At 26.1% G+C, this 11685-nt stretch overlaps 1 protein-coding gene across 1 annotated transcript; it reads left to right on the top strand.

The window, feature by feature from the left end:
- Positions 1–2628: 2628 nt before the first annotated feature.
- LOC145843132 (S-phase kinase-associated protein 2-like) lies at positions 2629–9651 on the top strand. Its single transcript, XM_082950594.1, has 7 exons — positions 2629–2767; positions 4568–4798; positions 4860–4974; positions 5501–5653; positions 8425–8578; positions 8991–9226; positions 9474–9651. The coding sequence occupies exons 1-7, from the start codon at positions 2629–2631 to the stop codon at positions 9649–9651; spliced, it is 1206 nt and encodes a 401-aa protein (XP_082806720.1).
- The last annotated feature ends 2034 nt before the right edge of the window (positions 9652–11685 follow it).

The following is an 11685-nucleotide window of genomic DNA, read 5'->3' on the forward strand; positions in this document are numbered from 1 at the left end:
TTAATGATCAAATAGTTTTTCAGAAAATAAAAGTTAATGTTATCCACAGTCAGAAAGTTTACTTATAAACAAAAATAGCTCTAAATAAACAAAGTAGTTATTGTTTTTAAATAGATTAGTTAAACGATTTGATAACTAAAAGGTTTTTTCGTACACCGGGTCCTTGGACCAAAGTTTTTGAGCGTATTTTTTGTCTTTTAATAAACAATACTAATACTAACTAGTCTCAATTTTAAAGATGTAAATATTCAATTAAGTATTGTTTTTATAAAAACTAAGACATATGTGTTTCAAGCTCAATTAAGAAAAGGCCTTTTAGATGTTAATTTTGTTATAAACGTTTATAGTACTTAAAATAAACAACATTGTTCTACCATTTTTTCTGAGTAATAATAAAACTAAAACATGTTTAAAAAAATAAAAACCTTAATAAAATAGGTCCTAAAAATATAAAAAACATGTATTACATATGTTTAGTCGTATGATATCAACTGTGCTATCAACTATTTCTAATTATAAAAAGACGAATCATTTAATATTCAATAGTGTTTTAAAATTTTTAAATTTAGTTTAAAGTTATGTTTCTTTTTACAATTACTTTTAATTTAAAAACAAGTATTTGAGTTTTGAAAAAGTTTCGAAATCAGCACTTATCTGCGGTTTACAGGTTTATAAACAAAACTAAGTTTGTTAAATTATTTTAGCTAAAATGCATGCATATTTTTAAAAAAACTGACTGTAGATAGATTAGAACTATACCAAATAATACTTGTTTGTTTTGTTCACTTGCTTTTATGCCAAGATCATGAAAAGAAAATTTAAGAGAATTCGCCCTTCTTTTAGCTTACAATAAGTAGTTTTCAAAATAAATTTAGAAACATAGGTTGTTGTAAGCTTCATTGTAGTAGTAAACTATTTTATGGATAACAACATTGAAATGAATGATTTAGTCTACAATTCTGAACTAGTAGTAAATAATTTATATTTTTGAAATTTAGAAGTATCTAAATTAGTTTTGATAGTTGATTAGTTAATCTTCAAAAAAATGATGAATTTTACACTGCATAAACATTTACTAAGTAAGTTCGATTAAATTTTACAAAAAAAAAGTAGTATAAGCCTGCTATATTTTAAAAGGTTTGAATTATAATATTTTTTGCCTGAAACCTGTTTAAACCATAAATTTATTTAGTCATGATGACCAATGACCTAGAGTTACCTTTGCATCATGTGATTATTAAGTCTTCAACTTTGACATTACTCAGATCTTTCTTACTTTTAAGTCCCTTGTATTTCTGTCATCTGTAAAAATACTTTTTTAAGTTTTAGTTTCTGTTACATATTATTAATTTCTTCAAGTGTTATCAATAACTCAAAGTTTTAAACCATATTGATATTTTTTTTGTGTTTGCTTTGACTACTGGGTTTCAATCTTGCAATGTCCAATTCATAGAGTTTTATAAATATCCACATTAGCACCCCCATCAAGACAAATGTTTAAATAAATACATTTTGGTTTCAACTTGCAGTTTAAACTATTAAAACTTAAAATAAGACTTAAATCATGAACCACTGGACAAAAAATTGTTGATAAACAATTTAGTCTATAAAATGCAGAAATAACAATATTATTTACTGAAATAAAATATCAATTTTCTATTAATATACAAATGTTGTTATGCAATATTTAACCTATAAATACTATGTTACATTCATTATATAGAAATCAGTAAACAATTACAACTAAACTGTCCAAAATTAAACAAAGAAAAAATCTCTATTTAGATTGTTAAACTTATTGGCTTGTTATATGCAAACAATTGTTACTTTTAGTCTCAAAATTCAAAACCACAAAGTGTTAGAAATTCCTAAAAATCAAATCCCCTAGCAAAAGTTCATCTGCACTGCACTGAATATTACACCACAAATTTAGCTGTGTTTTTTTAATCAGTTTATAAAGACAAAGTCATAAACTTATTTATGAAGCAAATTCAAGAAAAAACAGTTTTTCTTTACCTTGAAATAAAAAATAGTTTCTTTTAGTTGTATGAAGATATGATTCACTATAGTTCAGGAAAATACTTTATAAGCAAAATTTAATTTAAGAATTGCAAAAAATTAAAGAGATGTATTTATTTTTCACCAAAAATTTAAATTTAAGTTGTCTTTAGTTTTGTATATGATATTAAAGGGCATAGGGTGGTAGGTCACTTTTTTCAATATTTAATCTTATTTTGTTAAGTTTTAATTCAACTACAAGTTGCTTGTTAAAGATTTTTCAAATTAAAAGTTACTTTTAAGATATAGTTGGTCAAAGTCGGAGACTACTATAGGTTCCTTATGAAAGGCGCAAAAAGGTAGAAAAAGACTATTTCTCTTAAAATCTATTTCTTCCTCCGTTTTTTAAGATAAGTACCTTTTTAACCTTTTTTAAGATACTTTTATTATGAATTTTAAAAATATCTATAAAGCAACTAATAGCTTAGTTAGCAGAAAAAAGGATTAACTTTTAAAAGCTTCTTCAAGTTTCAAAAAGAATTGAATATTATTTGGTTGTTTTATATCAAATAAACAACTTGATACAAAATTACAGAAAAATATTTAATACTTATGTAAAAACTGACAATTATGGGATCTTTATTTAAAGAATATATTTTTGAAAACAATTATGGTGCTGATTTTGAGCCTAAAGGACCAGGAACTAAAATACACTGGTGTATAGATGAAGAAAAAAAGAAAGATATTTATGATGATTTGGGTATACTTGGTAAGTGAATTGTTTTGTTAATGTGTTATAGCATAAATGATGAGCTTAGTATTAAAATGTGCATAACTCAATTTAGACAATATATTTTTGATCAAAAAATTAAACTTGATGTAAGTACTAGAGAAAAATTAGTTTCATTACAAAATGATGTACAGTAAGAATTTAAAGCCATAAGAGTAAATAACTTTTTAATCTTAATAACTATTTTTTCTGTTGTTCGTACCATTTAAAAAAAAAAAAAGTAACTTTTGAGATTTAAGTTGACAGTTCAAAAGGCTTTTTATGGGAGGAGCAAATTTGAAGTTGAAAATAGACTATTTCTTTAAAATTCTATATCCTTCAGTTTCTGCGCAATAGTTTTAAAGCCTTTTGACACTAGGGTTTATTAGATTATGAGCAACTTGTAAGAATCTGATATTTTAATTTTCATTAAAATATATCTTTTAGTTTCATCATACCAAAAAAAAACTTGTTTTTTACTTTAGTCATAAAGTTTTTAAACTTCTTAAAAATTATTTAGTTCCCACAATTGTTTGTAATATTAAAAATAAAGTTTCCTAAAAGTATCAAGTGAATTGCTTAAAAAGTGTAAAGGGTAGATTTTTAGTAAGTTTTTCAAAGTTCTGAGAAAATCAGCTACAAAAATTTATCTAATATGTGTTTATATTGGAAACCTTTTACAAAACTGGTTATATCTCAAAAGTCAAGACCATTGGTGTTCCACCTTGCTTTTTACATGTTGATCTTTTAGGCTTCTAAAGAGGTGGCAAAAAATAAGACTATTTCACTAAAAACCCATCTTCTCTTTCATTTTTTAACCAATATGCTTCCAATTTTCACAGTAAGTCCATTACTAATATTTAAATTGATTGAATGTTGGGTTTTTAAAAACAACATTTTTTCTTGTATTCTGTATCTAAAGTTTTCATTTTTTTATATTTAAAAAAACCCAACATTCAAAGTCTTTAAAACTATAAAAGGAATGATTGCTAAAAGTTAAAGGTCTCTAGCTCTAAAAATGAAGGAGAAGGTAGATTTTTAGTGAATTTATTATATTTCAAAAAAAATTGACAATGAAAAAATTGCGGTTCATAGGTTTGCATTGAAAACTTTTTACAAAAACGTCTTAATCTCAAAAGCTAATTATTATATTTTTTCTATAAAAACTGGCTTATGGTTTATATTCTAAGCTTTAATATAAAAACCAATGATAATTTTTATAAAAAAGTTTTTGGACACCCCTATGCACTTAATTGATTTTTTTACTTCAATAAAAAGAATCTTACTATCTATACTTTAATTTTTTAAATACAAGTAAATGTTTGTTTTGTGATCAAAATGTTATATTGCCTTAACAATTAAGGTTACATGACAATTCAAATTCTTAAAAAAAATTTAAAAGACTTTATCTCAAAAAGTAATTTAATTTTGAAAAAAATAAAATATTTATATATAGATGTTATTAAAACCTCCACTTTTTTTTTAAATCTTAAATATTTTTTACAATATTTTAAAATAGCTAAAATTAACAATGTTTTTTACTTTATACAAGCCATATCTCAAAAATATTTAATGTTTATATTTAAAAGAACGGATTTTAGATATAAATAAGATCTACATATGTTTTTTTATATTTGACAAATATACATTACTTTTTTAGTTGTGATGCCCTTTCAATTTTTTTTAAGAATTTGAATTGTCGGAATTTGAGTTGTCCAAATTTGAATAGTCGTGCACCCAACAATTAAATTATGAATTTAAAATCTTATTGACTTAAATTAAAAAATAAATTCATTAAAGGTGAAATATCTCCTGAACCTAAAGCAAAAGAAACCAGCTTCACAATCACTGAAGAGCCTTACCTGCGCACAAGAACAAAATCCTTCAACACTTCGCACCATGAAACAAACCCTGCTAAAATCATCATTCCGGATGTGAGATCTGTTCGTAAGCAGCAGAAACAAATAAAAAGGATGGCAAACTTGCATCCTAAGATTAAGAAAAAAGTACTTGAGCAATCACCAAAAAGAAGTATGGTTGTTTTGTAACAAATATTTTGAGTTATTTTTATTTGAATTTGTTATTTTAACAGGAGATGACTTCACATTAACATTGCCTTGTGAAGTTCTCACTAAAATATTTAGCTTTTGCAGTGCAAAAACAAAAATTAAATGTACTAGAGTTTGCTGGAGATGGAATGAAATTGTGTTAGCTTAATTAAAAATATTTTTGTATACAAAGCAAAAGTTTTTGGCATATTTGTATAAAGTTTTGTTACAAAACAACAGTTTTTCTGTGTAGCTTTACTTAAAGCTTAGTGTTTTTTTTATTTTGTAGAAACTGTTTTGTTAGTTGACCTTGAAAATACATTTTACAGAATGACCAGCCACAACCTATGGAAGCACACTACACTCTCACGAACAAAAATATCCTCAAACTCTTTGCATAATTTGATATCTGGCCACAACATTCAAGTCTTGTGTCTCAACAACACAACTATTTACAAAAATAAAGTATCCTCTGTGTAAGTGACAGTTGCAATACTTTAAACATAAATGTTGTCTTAACCAGCCTGACTAGTTTTTACTTGTGTGTAATTTTTTTTAAGTCACAATATTTAGTACTAATTTATTAGGCTGAAAATTTTGATAAATGTTTATGAATTATAAAGCATAAGTATGTTGTTCTTCGTTTGTAATTCTATGCATTATAAGTAGCAAATTTATATTGCAGCATTGACAGTTCTTCATTGTACCCAAACTTGCATTCTCTTGACATGACAAACTGCTTGATTTCTGCCAACAAAGTAACCCAAGTTCTGTCAAAATGTTCAAACTTGCAAAACGTCAGTCTTGAAGGCCTACCAGTTACTCCTAACTCTCTGAGGTTAAAGTTAAGTCTAACTTAACTCTTTATTTTTCGTCTACTTTTAAAGTTTAAGCAAAAGTGATATATGTAAAGTTATTATTTCATACATAACGTTCCTAATACAATTACTAAGTGTTTTTTAAAATTCAGATTAAGAATCTTTTTTTATGTGTTTTATTATCATGTTATATATTAGATCTTATTACATATTTGGTATTTATTTTCATTTGATAGTGTTTTTTTTTATAGCTACCATGAAAATGTTAATAGTTAAAAGTTAGCAAAAATTAAATTTATTTTAAATTTATTGTTCCAAAAAGTTCTAAATGTAGTTGTAATAGAAGCAATGCAACACAAAGTAACAAATTACTATAGTAGCTTTGTACTATAATAGCTTGCAACTTCATATAATTTAAAACATTTATGAAGTTCTATAAAACAACAAATTAACACCTTTTCAAATAATGCTATAATACATTTTGTTTAAAGATGATATTTGTTAATAATGTTTGCTAATAGTAGGTTTTTTGATTGTAGCAACAACAACTTAAAAATATGTCAATTTAAAAAAAATAAAAAACACTATAGCGTTTCTAAAAGCTTGTCTATTCTTTGAAGTACTTATATTTTTTAGAACTCTGTCAGACCTACATTATTTTAAGTACTAAGAAACGTTGTTACTTTTAATTAAGTTGAGTACTTTGTAAACTTTTGTTATAACACCTATAGGATTTATAAATAAAAATAAACATATTTTAGCTACACTGTTAAGTTTTTGTAAATATGCTTGTAAATATGCATAAGGTGTCCAAAATTTAATTTTTGCCTGCATTTAATGCTTAGAAGATAAACAGATAAGTACAGTCATTCAACTTAGTTTGACTTTGTAAATTTATTATACAAAGTTAGTTTAAATTTTCACTTGTTTTATATAAATTGAAGTTAATAAATTAAAATTTACTATATAAACTATTTTTAGTTCCTTGCTAAGTCAAAACTGAGTTGAATGACTGTACTTGTCTGTTTATCTTCTTATAACAAGTAGCCAAAAATTATAACTTCAGGACTTTGGACTCCTCATGCATACATCCAAAAAAATATTTATTGCTAATTAAATTTTTTAGAGTAAATAAGTAGATATTAAAAGAACCATAAACAGGTTTCCCACTTTCCTATAAATCTCTATAAATTTTTCAATATTCTGAAAAATCTCTATAAATCCCTAGAAAAAATTAAAAAATATGTGAAAATCCCTAAAAATTACGTTTTTTTGCTTGGTGATTGAAATTTGAAAGCCAAAACAGCAACACCGTGTGTGAAAAAACAGATTAAAAAAAAACAAAATATATCGAAATCAAAATCTTTGCAATTTCAGTACAAAACTGTGACTCTATTGCACCACCAAGCGCATAAAAGTTTAATTTTTTAATATTAAATATAATTTATCTAAAATTTGCTTTATTAACTAAAACTAGAGCTCAAAAACCCTCGAATTTTGTAAATTTCTTATTAAGACTGTGCTTATAAACGGTTAATGACATATTTTGCTTTATGTACTATAAAAATATGTTGTTAACGTTTAAAATACTTTTTTTTTGTCATATATTTCCCTATAAATTTGCTATATTTTACGAATTTACCTATAATTTTTTTTGATATTTTAGTGGTAACCCTGTATAAAAGTTCAACATTATGAATCCTAATACTTTTTTAATTAACTTTTATTCTTTAGTTAAATAACAATGTAAAGTTTTTTAAAAAGCATTTTATCTCAAAATATTACAACATTAAAATCTGAAATACCGGATTTGCTTGATTTTTTAATGCTTGACAAATTTTTACTTAGTGATTTTGTTAAATATTTGAACATAAGTTGCAAAATATTCTTTTTATTATTTGTTAACGTTTAGCATTCACCTAAACTCACTAAAGTATGAACAAAAACGTTTGTAAGTTTCAAGATTTTGAAGAAAAATTTCAGAAAAAAAATTATCATAAAAAAAGGGTTTTATATTTAAATTTTTATAATTTAAGTTTTAGTTTATTTTCACGTTTTGACAAACGGCCCGAAGTATGCATTGAAACATTTTCTCAAAATGAGTAAAACAACTGATTTAAAAGTTTTAGAATTTCTACAAAGGCATTAATTTTATTCAAAAGACCTTGCCAGCTAAATTTGTAAAAGCACATTAAAGTCCTCTTTGTTTTTGTAAAACTTCTTTTTTGCTTAATTTTTTAAGAGTTTTTATTTCTGTCGTACCGGCTGAAATAAAGTTGCATTTATTATAATTGTCCAACAAAGCGTGTGTTTTTTTATTTTTGCTTTCAAAATTTTTCAAAGCGTAGTATTTTCCCAAGCTAAACAATTAGAAAATGCCAGAACGAATGAAAAATAATTTATTCCGGCAAGTCTGATATCAGCTATCAAGAATCATTTTGATGAATCTCAACATGTTTTGTTAAACTTAAGATTGTTCCCCCATTCAGCTTCAGTTAAAAGATCCTACAATAATTTTATTGACAATCATCAATCAACTTTTTATTCTCATAACTACTTCTATCAACAATCAAGTTCTAAAATTTTGTACCTGTCAAAATGCTTGAATCTGATCCAGCTTTTATTTTTAATGATTAATGTTTCATGTTGTTTAGATCTCAAAGTAAAGTTTTTACTTTAACTTTTTATTGTATAGTTAAATAAGTTTGTTTTCATCAACCTGCAGTTGAAAATTACTCTCTAAAGTACTTTTATTTACAATAAAGTTCTACAACGTCGTATTTTTTCAAAGGTTCCTGTCAAAGTGCACGAACTTGATTCAGCTTAATTTGAGCTTGTGCACGGAAATGCATCCGCACGAGGTCGCTAGAGTGCTGAGAAACAACAGTAAGTTGCAGCAACTCAATTTGTCGTGGAGCAACGTGACTCTGTTTTCCCCGACTGAGGTGGGTGTTGAATATGTTTTAAGTAGCTGTTAAAAATGTTCAAGTTTGCCTATTATTAGTAGCACAGTGATGTGCTTTTGAAAGTTTTATGATTGTAAAACAAGCCTTTTAGTTTCATTGCAGTCTCAGTTTAGTAATAACTTATGTAATTAGCTAGTTTAGCCACTGCTTTTACCTTTTCAAAGTTTGTAAGTTTTGAAACGAACCATTTTAGACTCCATTAGAAAAATTGTAATACTTAGTCAGAAAAAAAGGTTTAATAAAACTTTGTCAAGACCTTTTTGAAAATATTTGAAAATTAGTTGTCCATTTGCTTCACACTCCGTTTTAAACCTCATAAATACTTACAGATAATCGACAATAAAAAAAAGTAAATTATAAAATTAGATAAATATGTAATAAATATTCAAAGATAGTTGACAATCTTCCACCATCGGTCACCAGCCTCAACATGGCTGGGTTCCGCGACACCCTCAACGACGATCACGTGACAAAACTGGTGGCGGTTTGCAGGAAGCTGCTGCATTTCGATTGCAGCGACTCCAACCTCATCACCGCCGATTCGGTTCGCTGCGTTTGCGCGGGACTGCCGCTGCTGAGGAGGATCGACGTCAACAGGTGCTACTCCATCGCCCCCAACTCCTACCTGTTAGTTTGACGTCATAGTGTTATAAACTGTTTTCAATGACTTTAATATTTGTGTTGTTTTTGGAAAGTTATCTTTTTAAGGTCTTATAGCTCTATGTTCATCTTATCATTTTTTGTAAACTTGCTGCATGATACGATATTTTTGTGATAAATTGAAAAAATTGGATCTAATACGGTTTCAAACCTCCCTTTTTTAATCCTGTAGTTACAAGAACTATTAAAATTTACAACAATTTTCACAATGAAGGGATTTTGGCAAAATGGCCTCGCTTCGCTACCTGAATGTGTTTGGGATACTGGACGACCGATCGATCTCGATGTTGCAGTCGGCGCTGCCTCGCATATCCGTTTGCTTGTATCCGTTCACCTCGGTTTCTAGGCCGAGCAACAATGAGGGCACGTGCTACGGCCACCAGGTGTTGTGACGTCATAATTATTATGAGGAGAAAACCGTCGCTTGTGATTTGTTATTCACACATGCAAATAATAAGTTAGTTGATTCTAAGTTTAAATAAGAAAGTTTTTGTTGACATTTAAAGTTTAAATTTGACTGAGTTAAAGGTTGTTTTTGCTAGCCTATTTTTTTAAAAACGTCCCTTAACCGTCCAACAATTTTTTTCGCCTTTTGTTATATAGTTGGAAAGTGTCGAAGGAAAAAAGTTTTCAATTTACTTCTTTAAACTTGCACTTTACTTAACTTAAATATAATAGTTTTTATTCATTAATTGGCAATTTGTTTAATTTGAAATTCACTTTTTGACTAAATCTAACTTTTATTTTTATTATTTTTTAGTGACTGCTTGATCATTAAGACTTTTGCTTTTATAAAAACCGAAAAACTGTGATATATTAAAATCGTAATCATTTCATTTTATATGTTTTTTAAGTTTTTTTAATGCCTTCTTTTTTATATCGTTTTAATTTTTCGTTTAATTTCATTACTTTTATCAAATCATTCTTTTTTATGGCAATTTTGACAAACAAAATTTAACTGTTTTTATTTTTTAGCTCAAATATTGGTTTTTATTCTTTTGTTTATTATTTGTATATTCTTATTTCTTTTTGTTTATAAATTATTAATAGTTTTAATCCTTAGTAGCCTTTAAACCATACCTTTTACTAATATTTAAACTGGTTATTATATGAGTAATCAATTTAGTTATCAATTACATTTGCAAAACAGTTTTGAATTCCATAAAAAATCTTTAATAAAGCAGCATTTTAAGTTAGTTTAAAAAAGTTAGCACAAATAACTTGGTTGCCAAAAAACCTGAAATTTTGAACAAAAATCACCAAAAAATCTAAAATTTTAAAGAATTTTTACACGTAAAGTAATGCGATCTCGATTAGATACATAAAATCTATCATAAAAAAGAAAAAAAGTCATTAATTTTTTATTAAAAAACACATTTAAAGTATCTCTACAGTATCTGTTCAATATTATACTGTTTAAAACAGTCTTTTTACCTTAATCTAGATTTTATACTAACAATGAACCAAAAAACTTTTTTTTCAACCTGGAAGGTATTAAAAACCTGAAAAAAAACTGAAGAAACTTTTGGTAACCCTGAAATAAAATAAAAGTTATCATCATATAAATACGTGGAAAAACATAAAAGTAAACTTTTTTATTTAAAGATTAAAAAAGTCTCAGTTGTCAATAAACGAGCAAGTTAATGCTCAAACCCGGTAATAATACTTAATAAATTTACAAGTAGTTGCTTAAGTATTTCTATTAAAAATTACTGATTTTGAAATGGTAAAAGGGTGACAACTTTTAAAGCAACATCTGAAAAAAGAGCGTATGTTGGATAAATGAGTATCTACATACACACTTTTTTGCAATGTTTTTTGATATATGGCTGAATTAAGTTTTTAAATACAGTAATTAAGTATTTTTTAGAAAATAACTATTTTTTTTACCAGTATTTTATTTAATAAAATTATACCTAATACAATTTTTAAAATATGGATTATGTTCTGAGTTGTTGGCCTCTAAGCATTTTTTTTAATTTGAACTGTCATGTAACCATTTTTTGACTTTTAACATCAAGCAATTTAAAAAAATTATATGTAAAACTTTCTTAAAAAGTAAAATTTAACTACACTTAATTTTTTTTTTGTAAACTTTTAGTTTATTTTAAGAGTAACGATCAAAATTCTCAATTTACATCCGAGAAGAAAAGGTGAAATTTATTGACCACTAACTTATTTATAAAGAAATGTTTCACTAAATATAAAAGATTAATGAGATCCTCAAATATAAAACATCTTATTCCATTAGAACATTTTGAAACGGAATTCTATTTGAATCAGAAATTAAACTCAGAATCTCACATTAATCTTATTAGTTGAGCGAAGCATTGTTTTATAACTAAGTTCGTGAATTAATAAATTTCTTTTTTTTAAAGTTTTACATAACACTAAAAATAAAACCTTAATGATTAAAAAACCTTCTT

This window comes from Thalia democratica, chromosome 8 (genome assembly GCF_965202585.1).
Source record: "Thalia democratica chromosome 8, ktThaDemo2.hap1.1, whole genome shotgun sequence".
NCBI lineage: Eukaryota > Metazoa > Chordata > Thaliacea > Salpida > Salpidae > Thalia > Thalia democratica.